The 14840-nt window shown below is 60.1% G+C and overlaps 2 protein-coding genes across 4 annotated transcripts; both read right to left on the reverse strand.

Annotated features, from left to right (window-relative positions):
* Window positions 1-3735: 3735 nt before the first annotated feature.
* AURKAIP1 (aurora kinase A interacting protein 1) lies at window positions 3736-5221 on the reverse strand. Its single transcript, XM_090268433.1, has 4 exons — window positions 5086-5221; window positions 4711-4783; window positions 4001-4446; window positions 3736-3909 (listed from the first exon to the last, which is right to left on the reverse strand). The coding sequence occupies exons 2-4, from the start codon at window positions 4760-4762 to the stop codon at window positions 3808-3810; spliced, it is 600 nt and encodes a 199-aa protein (XP_090124559.1). The 5' UTR covers window positions 4763-4783; window positions 5086-5221; the 3' UTR covers window positions 3736-3807.
* A 1079-nt stretch (window positions 5222-6300) lies between these two features.
* On the reverse strand, window positions 6301-14048 carry CCNL2 (cyclin L2). 3 transcript variants are annotated; one of them, XM_090268435.1, is made up of 11 exons: window positions 13710-14043; window positions 13347-13421; window positions 13018-13127; window positions 12195-12315; window positions 11034-11098; window positions 8661-8760; window positions 8388-8492; window positions 8146-8287; window positions 7565-7676; window positions 7368-7490; window positions 6301-7274 (listed from the first exon to the last, which is right to left on the reverse strand). In XM_090268435.1, the coding sequence occupies exons 1-11, from the start codon at window positions 14016-14018 to the stop codon at window positions 6920-6922; spliced, it is 1617 nt and encodes a 538-aa protein (XP_090124561.1). In that variant the 5' UTR covers window positions 14019-14043; the 3' UTR covers window positions 6301-6919. The 3 variants fall into 3 exon arrangements, with proteins under 3 accessions (XP_090124561.1, XP_090124562.1, XP_090124563.1); XM_090268436.1 differs by having other exon boundaries at window positions 7398-7490; window positions 13710-14042; XM_090268437.1 differs by lacking the exons at window positions 6301-7274; window positions 7368-7490; window positions 7565-7676; ... (1 more) ...; window positions 8388-8492; window positions 8661-8760 and adding an exon at window positions 9329-10538 and having other exon boundaries at window positions 13710-14048.
* Window positions 14049-14840: the final 792 nt, after the last annotated feature.

Genomic DNA, 14840 nt, shown 5'->3' on the forward strand with positions numbered 1-14840 from the left:
CGGCGAGAGGTAAGTGGGACAACATGGGAATAACTCAGAGCACTGTCCGGGGTTTGCAAGAACCGGTCCTTTATAAACGATGTTAGTTATTTCGACCTAATGTAGTTAACATATGTTAACATTTATAAGACCTTAGAATATTTTTTGGGGAAAAAAAAAAACCTTATCTGACCCGTAAAACCAGACTGCGGAATTTAGGAAAACTTAGTTCAGTTTTGCGTAAGCAAATAAGTCAAATTCTTCCAGAAGCTGTACCAGCAGGCCACATCATCTTTCACAATGCCATGAAGTCTTGGAAAGAGACGTGGTTGTTTTACATCTAAAGTATGAAGCCAGTCTGACTCATCCAAGCATCCGTCTTCACTGAAAATACTACCTGATGCCCTGGCTGGTGGCTCCATTGCTTGGAGCGCCATCCCCGTCCACCAAAGGGTTCCGGGTTCAATTCTCAGTCCAGGCGCGTACGGGAGGCAACGGTGATTTTCTCTCTCACATAAGTCTCTCTCTCTCTCAAATCAATAAACACATCCTCGGATGAGGATTAAAAAACAGATATATACCTGTATTACCTGAACTTTTTCTAATATAAATTGTGAAGGTCCACACTCTCAGCCTGACCTAGATGCGAAAGTAACGTCATAGGAGGTCAGGTTTCCTTGGCAATCTTGGCTCTGTGTGAATTCACAGCTCTTACCTTCCTCCCTTCTGTCCCATGCTCTCTCACTCCTGGCTGTAGATACAGCAAGAAAATCACTTTTCTTTTTAAGAGATTTTATTTATTTATTATTTTTAGAGAGAGGGGAAGGGAGAAAGAGAGGGAGAGGAACACCAATGTGTGGATGCCTCTCACGTGCCCCCAGCTGGGAACCTGGCCCCAAACCAAGGCCTGTGCCCTGACTGGGAATCGAACTGGTGACCCTTTGGTTCGCAGGCTGGTGCACAGTCCACTGAGCCACACCAGCCAGGGCAAAAATAGCTTTGTTTTAAAGGGTGAACACTCCTGTGCATTGCAGTCCAATCCCTTCCCCTTCCCGAGTTCTCCCGCTCTCGGGTTCACAGGTAGTCAGGACGCAGCCCTGTCACACTGGAGACTCTGTCATCACCCATCATGTTTGGTTTCCAGTAAGACAAGAGTGATGCCAACACGCTGGGAAACATTCCTGGCCATATAATCGCAGGGGCTAAGCCAATCCTCTGGGTGCCCAGCCAGGCAGCAGGGGTCAGGAGTCATCACTTGCTGGCCCCCACCTGGAAGCTGATGCCTGTGAAGCCAGGACCTCTCAGCCCATCCTGGGACTGTAGCTCCAGAGCCCCGCAGGGCTTTTCTGCTAAATTTGGACAGCCCTGGAGAGGAACACAGTTCTGGTGGGTACCCTTCCCCAGGAAGGGACTGTGGCTGGGCCAGGGAAGTGGGTCTCATTTCCAGCCCTGACCCCCACCCAACATTCTCGGTCTCCCTGAGCAGGGAGGAGCTCAGCCCTTCACAGCATGGGCCCCACAGGGAGGGTGCTGTGTCCGCCCCTGGGCATCAAAGGTGGGAGCGGCCCCCGCTGGCTTTCACCAGGACCCACTGCCCGGCGACAGCGGCCTCCCACAGGGCCCGAGCCTGCCGGGCTCCTTTCTTGGCCCACCGTGTGGGCGGGAATGCTCAGGCCAGAACACACCGGCCTGCCCCAAGCATGAAGGAGCTGCCCGAGAGGCAGGGCTCCCAGCTAGTGCCCCAGGTCACCCCCGCCAGTTGGGGCCCCTGACTGGAACCCAAGCCCTTGGCACCTGCCAGAGGAGGCGAGGATGGAGCGAGGGGCCGGCCACAGGCCTGCAGGACCCTGTCCCACCCAAGCCACCCATGTGCTCTGGCTCAGGGGGCACCCAGGACCAGAACAGAGGAGAGAGGGATAAGGAGCTACACTTCCCACAGTCTGGGGGCTGGTGGAGGCCACCCAGGGAAGAGGGGAGGAACGGCCTCTTGCAGGCTGGGGGGGGGCTGCAGAGACAAAAATCAGTCCCCACAGCTGCCTCCCGTTTGCCGTCGGGGCCCACAGGCACCCAGGCCGCAGGCGGCAGGAGCTGGGTACAGGCGCCCGGCAGGGGCAGGCAGCGGGCCCTGACCAGGCCAGTCACATGGGGACCAGTGGTCCTGACTGACACTAGCTTTGGGGCTAATTATCGGGGGTGGGGGCTGCCCTGGCCTGCACCCACCGCTGTCAGCCATACGCCGCCCCCCGCCTGTGGCAACCAAGACGTCTCCAGGTGTGGCCAGTGGCCTTGGAGGACTCACGAGGCTGAGTGGCCCTGGAGGCCCGGCAGCCTGCCTCCAGCTGGCCTCCCAGCCGGCACTCGCCCCGGGGATAAGGGAGGCTGGAGCAGGTGGGCCCTGGGGTGCTCTGCAGCTCCCTGCACGGGCTGGCCAGCCGGACCCCCTGGGCCCCCTAAGCAGCCCCGCTCCTGGCAAGGTTTTGTCTCCGAAGCGCTAACACCCGAGTCCGGGAGGGGGAACTGGGGCAGCTACCGCAGCAGAGGCCCTGCTGGGGCCCTGGGCGCTGAGGCCGGACTTGGCACAGGACAGGTGGCCCTACTCCACCCCGGTGGCCCGAGGACCTCGGAAGGCTGTTTGGGGACTTCCATGGCACCTTGGGCTCCCTCAGGCGAATGGGCCAGCAAGGCACTCCAACCATCCGGGTCCTCAGCCCAGACCCCAGGGGCTGCCACGGGACCTGACTGCTGCCCCCTCACAGCCACCAGCAGAAGCAGGTCTGTGTCCTCCACGGCCCAGGACCCGTGAGGGTCCACCTGGCACCCCCAGGGCAGGGCCGTCGGGCTCCCTGCAGCAACGTAAGCTCTCCATGAGGTGCGGCCTATTCCGTCCCAGAACCTGCAGGGACACCTGGGCTCCAGCCTCCCAAAGATCTGCTTCCCCCGCAGGGAACTCAAGCCCAGGCCCTGCACTCATCCCTTGAGACAAGAAGCACCAGAGTTCCATGGAAGTGGCCCCACGTGGGTGGCGGAGGGGAAAGCTCAGGGAAAACACACCGGCCCCCCCTCCTTTAATTCAGTCAGGGAGCAGAGCAGGTGCTCAGGGCGGCAAGCAGCCTCCCCCATGTCCGCTCGACCCAGGCCCCAAGCTTGAGCAGAAGCCGGGCCCCACTATCAGTAGTATGCGTCCCTCCTCCCTGCCCAGAAGGAACATGGAGTAACTGGGGACCCCGGGCTCACATGAAGGCTCCAGAGCTTCTCAGTCCCACACAGCGGCTTCCCCGGCCGGCCCCAACCCTGAGCTTGCCAGGGCACAGCCTCCAGGCAGAGAAAAAGGTGCTCATCGCAGGCCAGAGGTCTCCTGCCCTGGCTGAGCAGGGCGGCTCAGAGTCACTCAAGACCCAGGTCCTTGGAGCCTGCAGGACACCGTCTGTCACCTCAGGAGGGCACTGGGGCCTTGCCTGCCCCCAATCGTACACCTCTGCTTGAGTGATCCCACCCTCCAGTGTCATCTGCGGCACGTCCTCATCCGGGTGACCACGGAGAGAGCAGACAAGGGCCCTACGGGCAGTGCCGGGCATCTGCCCCCAGCTATTCCCCATGGTAGACAGACGCAGACATGAGGCTGTTATTCCCACAGGCCCAGCCCCAGGACAAGGGACAGCAGCCTGCTCCCCAAGGCCTGTGCCTCCTCTGACACTGGAGGCTGCACCAGTGTTGACCCCAGGGTAGCTCCCACCAGGTAGAAGAGGGTGCGGGCCACAGGAGGAGCTGAGCTCCGAGCACGTTTATTAAGCGGGGCAGCAGCAGTGACTGGGCAGGGGCCCTCCACGCTCACTTGGCCTTCAGGTAGATCTTCGGGGTCTGCCAGCCTGCAGGGGCTTCCTTCAGGCCTGCCTTCAGCCAGATGCGCCGCAGGTCTCTCTCGAACTTGATCTGCAGGCAGAGGGAGGGACCCTGACAGTTTGGGGCACAGCCCTGCACTCTCAGCCACTGGCCCCACCCTGGGCTCAAGACCCACACGTACCTGCTTCCGTTTCAGGCGTCCTTCCCGGACCTTCCGCCGCAGGAACCGGGTCCTCTTGACCAGCTTGCGATACTTGTGATGGTTCATCTTCCGCCGGCGGATCTTCAGCACGTTTTTGCACTGTATACGGGGCGCCTCCTGGTCCCCCTCGCCCCCCTGCTCAGCCCCGTCCCCCACCTGGCTAGACGGACACTCATAAAGCTGGGCTGGAGCCACAGTCCCTGGGGCCCCAGCGTCTCGTATAGGCAGGAGGTAGTGGGCGGTCAGCCAGCTCTCCAGAGGGCTGATGGACATCTTCCTGGGCACCAGCATCTCCTCAAGCTCCAGCTGGACTCCCTGGCCGGGGAGGACGGCAGCCGCACTGGGGCCTGTTGGCTGCGTGCTGTAGCGGGGCCTGCAGACGTGGCTGCCCCGCAGTCCTGAGACAGGCCAGGGCCGGCGGAAGCCTGCGGGGTACACGGCGGCAGTCAGCAGTCCCAGGTGCCGCCGCCGGGACCCGATGGGACCAGGAGCAGAGCCTCCGCCGCAGACTGGGATGCCTGCGCCTTATTCCCGGCCTGAACCCCTGCTGATGTTATTGGGGGGCGGGCAGACTTCCCCTCTGTGATGCTGGGGCGTTGACGGGCAGTCGGTGCGTTCAGGCCGGAACACGCATCACGCCCTCCTAATCCGCCGAGTACGGCGCCCTCTGCCCCCGCGGGACCTCTTACCTGCCTGGGGAGCGGCCCTGAGCAGCTGCGAGGTCAGGCGCACCAGGAGCATGGCTGGCGGGTGCCGGCGGAGCTGGAACACAAGTGCGATCTCAGGGCGCGAGGTCCCGCCGCGATCCCGCACCCAGTCCGCTCCTCGCCCTCCCCCGCCACGAGGGCTTCAAACCCCGCTCGCTCCCTCGGACAGCCACATGCGGCACAACGCCACCTCTGCCACCGGTGCTCCCTGGGCCTCAGCCCCCCAGCCCCAGGCACCCGCCGCACGGGGCGGGGTCGGCGCTCGAAAGCCCCAAAGGCCTGGAGCGGGCCCAAAGCCTCCACGCCGCAGTCGCTCGCCCACCCTCCGCAGTCCTGACCCAAGGGACTAAAACTGACCTGGCCTCTGCCGCGCTCACACACTTCCGGTCCGTTCCTAAACAGCGCTCCCGTCCCGGAGCCGTCAGCCGGCGCTCCCTGCACCCAGCGCCCCCTGGCGCCCTCACCGGGCCCAGAACCCCAGTCCCGGAAGTCCCTAAGCTCACGGGCTAAGCTCAGCCCTTACGGAGGCGAGAAAACTACAACTCCCATAAGCCCCAGGGACGGCATCTGCGCCTGCGCAGCCTGAACTCCTGTTGGTGGGGCTCGGTGTGCCCAAGCAGGCGGAAGTGGCGTTTCGGGACTTCGACAGAAACGTCATCCTGGCGCCGGAAGTGGGGTTCGCAGGCGACGAAGTGTCTGGGGCGCTGCGCTCGCTGGGGCTGGAGGCGAAGGACCCGGAGCTGCTGGGCCTGCAGGGCCCGGCCTCCCCTGACCCCTCCCTCCGTTCCGCAGCCGCAGCTCGGGCCCCGAGGCGCCGCTCCAGTGCAGAGGCCCGCACTTGCGGAGGTGGATTTCCTTCCCGTGTTTAAAAGCGAACTCCCAAACTGCCTGTGGGAAAGAAGTCAGAAGCCTGTTTTTGTCCAAAAACCGAAAGCAGCTCCCGTGGAGGACTGGGTTTGGCTGAGCCCGTGCTGCGTCTCAGCGGAGGGGCCACCAGGGCACCTCTCGCTGGGGTGGCGGGGAAGGAAGGACCCCCGACGGACCTGCAAGGGTGCCCAGTCGGCGAGGGATGCGACGGTGGTCTTTGGAGTCCCGGGGTGGCTCTGCCAACGAGTCCCAACAGGAAGTGGCCGGGCCTGGCCCTCCCCAGGACCGAGCATCCCCCCTGAGCGTTTGCTGGGCACGCCCACGACAGGGCAGAAGCCACGGGCCTCGGGGCGCCGCTGTACCCTCCCTTCCAGAGGGGCTGTGCCCACCTCCCCGGCTGCACGGCCCCCCAGGCTTCTAGGATTTGGTCCTGAGTGCAACCGCTTGACTTCCGCACACCGTTCTCCAGGCCCACTGGCACCAGGGCCCCCCCACCTGCTCAGAGGTGCTACCTGGGGAGAGCCCACACTGGGCACACGGCAGACCCCAATAGCCCTCACTCCTCACAGTCCACCCGGGGCTGGGAAACAGCCCCAAGGCCCACCCACCCTGCTCACCCACACCACTGCCCACTGGGATGGGTGCTGTGCCCTGCGCGGGGACAAGCAAGCAGGACAAACTACAAATGCTTTAAGGTTCCAGATGTCCTGAGTAGAGAGAATTGTGTTTATTTCACCACATTAAATGCATATATAGGAAACCTCTTTTTAGGAGCTGGTGGCCTGCACTCAGCATCGCAGATAAAAATAGACGACTTTCAACACAGATCTAAATACCTTCACGTTTTAAAAATCAATTCTCTACACAAGTTTTAAGCTGACAGAATTCAAGTTCTGAGTTTTCATATATAGCTTTAACTTGTATTAAACACATGTTTATTTACAATGTGGATAGAGGATAAGGGGCTATTAAGGCCATTTTATCATTGTGAAACACTGCAAAATATGTACATAAGTACAACCTAATATAGGCAAAGGTTCTAGAAGTCATTTTCTTGGTTGAACGTAATTGAGTATCGGTACGGGAGTGAAGAGAGCCTGTCGTTAGCACCGACCCACGCCGCCGGGACGTGCATAACCTGCACCGGGACCAGTGTGTGCCGCGCCCAGGCCGACCTGAAGGCGCCTTGCCAACCTCTCAATTCCATCTCCAGATTCATCACAAGGTCCAGTCAACAAACATTTAAAAAAGTCACGTCACAGGCCCGTCACACCAAGGGGTACATGCCGAAGGTTGAAGGGCAGCCCTTCAGGCCCCCCGCACCTCACCTCCGATGCCTGCTGTGCCCGGGGTGGTCCCGCTCGTAGCGATGGCCTGTTCGCTCATAAGACCGTGAACGTTCCCGTCGCTGGTCTCTATAGTAATGACTTTTCTTTTTGTACTTCCCAGAATTATCTGCCCGCTCCCGTGAGTGGCTTCGAGAGCGGGAGGAGCTCCGGCTCCGAGATGTGTGTGGCTTCTGGGTGGGGTACTTGCAGTCCTTGGACTTCCGGTAGCTCCTCACCTTGGAGCCTTTGTAGGGAGCGCCGCGATGCGCCTGTCTCGGTGGTGAGTCACTCCGGCTTCGCGAACGGCTCTGGGACTTGGACCCTCCAGATGTTGAACCGCTGTCGCTTTTCCTGCGAAGGATAGTGCCACCAAGCAGGTGACCAACTGCCCCAAATGCCATAGCAGTGGCCACATCGCCTCCGCACCCAAGAGAAAACACCCACCTGCCAGGGGCAGGCTCCCCAGGCACGCACCTCCTCTTGGGGGACGCAGATCTCGACGGGGACCTTGAGTAGCTCTGCTCGCGGCTCCCGCTTCGACTCCCGCTGCCTCGCGCCTTTGGCAAACTGAGAACAGAGGGCAGCGGTCACAGACCAGAGCCCCGCCAACCGCCCAGGCCCCGGAACACTCACACACTCACCCGTTCACTGGGCTGTCAGCCTTGGCTTTCTTCACGCCCTCCGTTTTCCTCTTGGCATTCTTCACGGAGAGCGGGGAAGCCTTGTTGCCTTTGCCTTCTTTGGGAGATTCCGCTGGAATCAAGGACAAGAAGTTAAAACCCAGCCGTCAGAAAACCATGTTACGAAATGGGTCTGCACAGTAAGACAGCGCTGCTGCTGCAGGACTCGTGGAGACACGTGCTGACCCTGACTTTCCTGCCCCCAGCCTGGGACTCGGAACCTGCACCTGCACTGAGACACAGGAGGCCATCTGCCTAACTCAGCTTCCCTCAGGGACTGGTGACAGGTGTCGTGCTAACTGTAGGATCTGATGATGGTCTACTGCCACAGCCCTACACACTGGGTGGGCTAAGGAAGCCCAAGCGTTTGAAGAGTTATTGCAGCCCTTGCTAATAAAAACAAAAGAAAGATGAAAGCAAAGTCCTTCAGGGAAAGTCCAGGCCCATTCAGAGTTCACGAAGTGTTTGTTGGAGACTCTGGGGCCTGTGGTGCTCAGTAAGGTCTAGAGGAGGGACGGGGTCACCCCGCAGAGTTGACTCACCAGGCTTGGGGGCAGGCGAGAACCCCGAGGTGCCGTCCAGGGCCTGGGCACCGCCTGGCAGCAGGCCCCGGGCTTGAGCCTTCGCCTCTTCGATGGCATGCTTCCTCTTGTCCACCTCACTTTCTAGGTGGGTCAGATCAACCTGGAAAAGCCAAAATCCACCTGTTCAGAAACAGATGCTTCTAGTCAAACACAGATGTGCACGTCACATGGAAAACAAACAGACACAAAGAACACAGAACCTTTTTCCGAGTATAAAGTTGCAGGATTTTTAGGCAGATTTCTTGGATTTGTTCTTCAGTTGCTCCAAACAAAAGAAACCAATGGGGACGATTGGGCAAAGGGATCTGCAAACACAAACGCCGTCGGTGAGCCGGCCCCCACGGCCAGTGCGGTTCCCGGGGCGCTACAAAGCAGCCCGCCGGCCCCCGCAAGCAGTTCGAAGCGCGCCGTGAAAGCGCCCTGGCAGCTGGACAAAGGGTCAGGCCGGAGCCCCGCAGCGGCACAGCACTGACCTCCAGCGTCCGGGCGGCGAGGTAAATGCAGGCGCAGGCGATGCTCTCGGGCTGGAACCTCACGAACACGTCTGTGCGGAGGCTGTCATTCATGTAATTCCTGAAACCAAACACAGGAGGAACTGCAACGCCCTGGCAGCCCGGGGCACCCGTCTGCGTGATCTGGGGAGGTCACTGCCCCGCTAAGGAGTCTACTGCTAAGACTGGAGCTACGCACTCCTGCGTCCCTCGCGTTCAGGGAGAAACGTTCTAACTGCGTTTTCTGAACATGGGACAGGAAGATGGGAAATTGTTGGCAAAAAAAACCATTTAAGCTGGCTGAATGTCAGAAAATCCGTGTTGCTATGAAAGAGAACCAACTTTAACTTGACTTTTCCCTCTCAGCTCGGCCTGCTCTCATGCAAAGCACAATGCCTCAGAAAGAAGACAGCTACTGTAGGGGCAAGACAGTACTGGGTTGAAGAATAAACGCTCGGACTCCGTAGTGCAGAGAAACACGCGAACTCGGTGGGCTCCAAGCACGAGGCCGCGCGGCCTTTCCGAGACAGGCCGCCCTCCTGAGTTCCTCTTCACGAAGCAAGCGCGGCCCGGCCCTTCTTACGCGGGGGCGTCCGCCGGGAGGAAGGTGCCCTGGAAGTGGGGAGCAGCACGTGGAGCAGGGCTCAGCGCCCACAGGGCGTCCTCTTCTCAGGCTTAGCAAAGAACCGTGTCCAAATTGTCCCATTTCAACAAGGAGTCTTAAAATGAACATTCATAAAATCAAAGAAAAGCAACAAAACACCACCAGTTTCACCACAAGCAGTACGTTTAAAAACTGTATCATACTTTAGGAAATAGAGAAATACAACACGTTTGCATTTTTCAAAGTTAAAAGGTTTTAACATTGGCTACATTTAACATTTTCTTTCACAGGCATTTCTCTAAGATTTAACAGAGCAGTCAGACCCCGTGTTCCGCTTATCGACACTGCACACACAGAGGGCGGGCTCTGTGAGAAGCCGCGGCAGGGGTCACACATTCACGGCTCCCAACACGCCCCAGAACTGGGGGTTGGGGGTGGGGGTGGGTCAGGCTGCACCCACCGGTGAGCCGAATCAAGCAGGGATTTGACTGACACCCCCACCCCCACCCCGGTACTGCTGCTCCTAAACCCAGGAGGGGACACCCAGCGATGAATTCGGCTGCCCCGCCCATGGCCCTGGCTCTGGAGGCTCCTGGCCCAGGCGTCAGGAGGGAACTGAGAACAAGGCTGGGTGACGGCACCAAGGCCACACGAACCAGGGCATTACAAGTGAACAGTCAACACTTCATAAACATTTCGGTTGATTAAAAACTTTCAGTACTCAAACAGTGATAACATTAACTTTTAAAGTGCTAAAAATAAAATCCTCAAAACATATAAATTTATTGCTATACATGAAATGTCACAATATAAGTGTCCCTGCAAGAGCTTAAAGATGCAACCCCTTCGCGAGGTGTCAATACTCAGGTGCTGAAGAGCAACTGGCGAGCTTCCAAACGCGCCGCCCCAGCCCCCCACTGAGCCTCAGCCCTGCCAGCCAATTCTTTTCTCAAAGGAAGGCATTGCATCTTTACCGCACAGGTGGGCACAGCAGTTTTAAGGGACAGAAATTTCAAGTCAAGACAGTTACCGAGTCTAATCAATACAGTTACCAAGCACGACAGGGTTAACAAGAAGCGCGACCGTCAGAACCACAGCAGCGGCGGCCAGCACTAGATTATCGAGAGCGTACCACCATCTAGAGCCGGCCTTCGGCGGAGAGCCTGCACGGAGTGGCTGAGGACGGCCGCTGTCCCTGCACCGAAGCGCTTGGACAGCAGAGGAGAAGTCTTAGTCACTTACCCTCAGAGGCTACCCTTTGATTGAAAGAGTACAGAAAAGAAAAGTCAAAACAGGTTCTCTATCAACATAGCACACCACCAGACAATTCAGCAGCAAAAATACGACCCTCACAGACTTCACTCGGGGGAAATTCACAAAGCACCTACACTTCTAACGGACGTTAAATTCAGCGCCCGGAACCGCAGCCGAGCTCTGCAGCCCCCCACCCCTGGAGGCTCCCAGAGCGGCAGCTGGGGAGCAAGGTCGGAGGAGACGGGGCACTGGGGCAATGTGCCGGGGGCCCAGCCAGCAGCCCTCCAGGGCTGGGGGAGGGTGTGGGCCACCTACCGTCACACCAGTGCCTGACATTGGGAGGCTGGTTGGAATCTACCCGGCAGGAACACTGGGCACTCGGACAACTCCAGCCCACAAGCAAGTCACGGGGCCGCCTACCCACTGCCCCAGTGCCTCAAACCAAGACACGCCTGCACCGCCCTGCCGCTCGCACACGACAAGGAAGGTCAACTCACCATGAGGTCTGGACCAGGTGTTGGTTACGCTCACACTCTAACACCTGAAGGTACATAACGATTATCTGGAAGATACGGGTCAGGCAATTATTACCGAGCACCTTGGGGTCCCAGAACTCAGCTCTTGGCGCATCCATGCAGCAAACAAGAGCCTCATGCTTGACACCGGGGAGGCTCCTGGCCCCACGCCCGGCGCGCTGCTCGGCTGGAGGGGACTTGCTGGTGGGCCTGCGCCTGCCTTTGCAGCCGGGCAGCAGAAGGCCCCGCTTCCCACACGCTTTCACCACGAGGTCAGCCTGCGCTGAACAGCTCTGTACCCGGCCACCACCGCGCACGAGACCCCTCCAGCAAATGAAGAGAAGCCTCTAAGTCTACAGTGAGTGGTTTACTGAGATTTCAAATTAAAGCCAGAAAGTCAAATAAGCGAGAGAAGATGGGAGGAACCCACCAGTAAAAAGGGGGTGCTAGCAAAGAGGCAACCAGCAGCCTCCTTTTCAAACAACCTCTGTGTGTGGGTGGCCCCCGGGGGACCCAGGGCCATACTCCTCCACTAACACTGGTGGCAAAACAGCTCAGCCGATTTCCAAAGAAAGGGCTGAGGATTCTTCCAATTCCCCCATAAGAGAAAACAAGGTTGTTACTAAAACAACTTTAGACTTTCAAACCCTGGCTGGTGTGGCTCAGTGGATTGAGCACCAGCCTGTGAACCAAAGGGTCGCAGGTTCGATTCCCAGTCAGGGCACAGGCCCGGGTTGCCGGCCGGATCCCCAGTTGGGGGCGTGCGAGAGGCAACCACCTATTGATGTTTTTCTCTCTCCCTTCCCATCTCTAAAAATAAAAGTAAAATCTTAAACAAAAAAAAAAAAGGGGAAAGAAAGTCAGCTGTTGGGAAGGAAAAACATAAACTGACGTTCTATTTTTACAAGCACACCACTGGTATTGAAAGCTCATACTTGTCAGATGCCACTTTCAAAGCTCTCAAAAACTTACTAAAATAAGCAGATAACACAGAAGGCTAATGAGTAAAGAGTATTTTCAGGTCACAGGCGTCAACTGAAAATGCAAGCCAGGGACAGAGAGAATCACCTTCCGCGGTTTCAACCGTGGTGAGCGCGGAGCGGCAGCTCGGGGGTTCGGGGGGCAGCAGGGCCTCGTACCCACCTTGTGAGGGTGCTTCACGTGGACACAGAAACCCAGCTCCTTCAGAACGCGTCTCTCCGCTTTTATAATCTGGTTCTTTAAGTTGACGTAGTCTTGGTCCAACACCAGAGGCACAGGTTTCCTATGGAGACACAGCCCAGGAGATCGAATACCACAAACTTTCCAATCCCATGAGCCCCCGCCCCACGGCGAGAATCTACAGAACCACAGAACAGGCCGGCAAGCTCACTCTACCTCCTTCAACGAGGGCTCCACCCGACCCCCACGCTAACCTCCTCCCCGCACGGAACACGCGCACCAAGGGCGCTCGGGCTGCACTGCGAGGGCCAGCGCTGAGGACGAGGGAAGCTCGGGAGAGCCTGGGGCAGCCGCGGCTGTTTCCCAAAGCACCTCCTCCAGCCTGAGAGGCCAAGTCTGGGACGCCGTCCGGGCAGTGGGTCCCAGCCCAGGGCAGCCGGCTGGTCTGGGGCTCCACGGCCCCATCTGGGGGTGGCCCTGGTCGTCACCCCAGGCAGAGCAGTAGTTTGCATCTAGAGCAGAGCGGCCAGGGATGCCGCTGGCCCGCAACGAGGAGCAGGGCCATCCTCACAACAGATGGCGACAGAGCCCAGGCGGCGACCCCCGCCTCCCAGCTCCCAGACCCCGAGGCCAGGGCACAGGGGCCCCTGCGCACACGCTGCAGCACTGTGGGGCCCCGGGTCCAGGCCCCCTTCCGAGCCTGCGTTTGAAAACCTCCCGTCCGGAACCTTGCTTCAGAATCATGGATGTCACTTAATAGCCGGAACCACGAGGTACACGCTTACGACACACGACACAGACGCACTTTTTCTCTCTCAGTTGCCGCAGGCGATGGAACACATTCATGACGTCCCGGATCCGTCTGGGAGCCTCTTCTATTTTGGAGGCCAGGTGAACACAGGCCATGGACACGTGCTGGAAGGCGGGGGTTGCAACACACGGAGGTTTGTCCCGCCGCGGGCCCCCCCAGCGGAGAGGGCAAAGGGCGGGGGCGGCGGGGCGGCCACCAGGGCCAGGGCCAGGGCGCCGCAGAGAGCCCGCAGGGCAGGAACGCGGCCCCACGAGCGCCCCGGCAGGCCCACCCACCCAGGCCCACCCACGTCCGGGGGACAGACACCCGGGCGGCAGCCTCACCTCCATGGAATGCTTCACGAAGGACTTGGTGTAAAAGAACCGCTGGAACAGCACCTGCCCGGTCGCCATAGCCACCTGGGAAAGAGGAAGGCGGCCTCGCTCTGTGCGCGCCCGACTCGCGGGCTTCGCGGGGCTCCCGACACAGTAAACAAGACGCGTTTTCCCACGTCCAGAGGCCCTCACGCCCGCGGGCCCCCTCCCTCCCCACCTGCGGCGCGCCAGGGGCGGCGAGCCGCTGGGCTCGGGCCCGGGCGGGGACAGGCCCAGGGGAGAGCCGGGCGGGCCCCGCCACCAACAAAGGGACCGGCCGCCACTCCCGGCGCGGCGGTTAACTCGGCCCGAGGCTCGCGGCTGCGCCCTCACCTGCGGAAGGCGGAGCAGGATGCCGGCCGCCTGGATGAGCTCACAGCCCACCACGCGGAGGTCGGTCTCCGTATCGGAGTCGAGACCACTCGACATGGACGGCGTGAAGCGGAGCTTGTCGTCAGGCAGGAGGCAGTTCTCCAAGGTGATAAGCACCCCGGAGTACAGCCGGTCCCCGATCAGCACCCCTTGCGACCCCGGGGCTGTGTTCCCCGAGCCCGTGGTCCCGGCGGCTGCTGCAGGGGCCGCTGGTCCCGGGGCTCCGGCCACGGCCGTCGCCGCCGCCGTCGCCGCCGCCGCAGCCGCCATTTTGTGCCGCCGACTCCTCTTCGGGCTCCTTCCCGGCAGGGCGGCTCCTCGCGACGTCCTACCACCGCATTCGCCCCGCCCGACCACGTTTCATTGGTTCGATCGACTGGCAGCCCGGCCCCGCCTTATCCCTATTGGCTAAAAGGCCTGCCCGTCAGCATCGCGAACGACGCCGGAGCCTGGCGCGGGGGCGTAGGGGTGGTTCTGGCTTGTTACCCAGAGGGCCCCGCGGCGCCCGGAAGAGGCCGCACTCCGGACCTCGACCCGGAAGCACTAGCTGCGGATGCCGCCCCGGGCCTCCCGGTACGTTTGAACCTGCTTCACGGAGTTAGGAGCTCGCGAGTTGAGCACTGCAGCCCGAAGGCTCTTGGGGGTCCGGCTGTTCCCGAAGGGTGTTGAGGGCAGCCCGCAGGCACTGGGTGAGGGTCCGGGCCGCGGATGGTGTGACTAGGCGGGACGGAACGACCCCTCCCCGAGGGAGTCCGCTGGTCTGGGGCTTGGGTGAAGGAGTGCGGCTTCGGAGGACCCCTGAAATGTGTGTGTTCGCATTTGTGACAGAGGTTTACCCAGACCGCGAGTGTGGGACGGGCTCTCACACCCGTCACCGGGGTAGTCCTGCAGGGACGGCTCTGGGGTCCGGACCGAGCCCCTCCATTTCCCTCCGGGCGGAAACCCCCACCTGCCTGGCCTTGGCATCACGTTCCGGATTGCCATTTCCCCCAATTAAACCCATTTTGTTGCATGAAAGCCTGGCCGACTTTTTTGTCTGCCTGTTTGCGGGGGCACAGCCTACACCTCTGAGTAACAGCGGTCACAAGAGGG

This window comes from Furipterus horrens, unplaced genomic scaffold, assembly GCF_987537825.1.
Source record: "Furipterus horrens unplaced genomic scaffold, mFurHor1.1.pri manual_scaffold_3, whole genome shotgun sequence".
In the NCBI taxonomy this organism is placed as follows: domain Eukaryota; kingdom Metazoa; phylum Chordata; class Mammalia; order Chiroptera; family Furipteridae; genus Furipterus; species Furipterus horrens.

Excerpts from the sequence above, each read along its gene's own strand:
- AURKAIP1 (XM_090268433.1), bottom strand. The coding sequence starts at position 4,762 with ATGCTCCTGGTGCGCCTGACCTCGCAGCTGCTCAGGGCCGCTCCCCAG. Across the intron at positions 4,447-4,710 it reads CAGGGCCGCTCCCCAGGCAG|GCTTCCGCCGGCCCTGGCCT; the intron begins GTAAGAGGTCCC and ends TGTACCCCGCAG. Across the intron at positions 3,910-4,000 it reads GACGCCTGAAACGGAAGCAG|ATCAAGTTCGAGAGAGACCT; the intron begins GTACGTGTGGGT and ends CTCTGCCTGCAG.
- CCNL2 (XM_090268435.1), bottom strand. The coding sequence starts at position 14,018 with ATGGCGGCTGCGGCGGCGGCGACGGCGGCGGCGACGGCCGTGGCCGGA. Across the intron at positions 13,422-13,709 it reads TCCTGCTCCGCCTTCCGCAG|GTGGCTATGGCGACCGGGCA; the intron begins GTGAGGGCGCAG and ends CCTCTTTCCCAG. Across the intron at positions 7,491-7,564 it reads GCTGACAGCCCAGTGAACGG|TTTGCCAAAGGCGCGAGGCA; the intron begins GTGAGTGTGTGA and ends CTCTGTTCTCAG.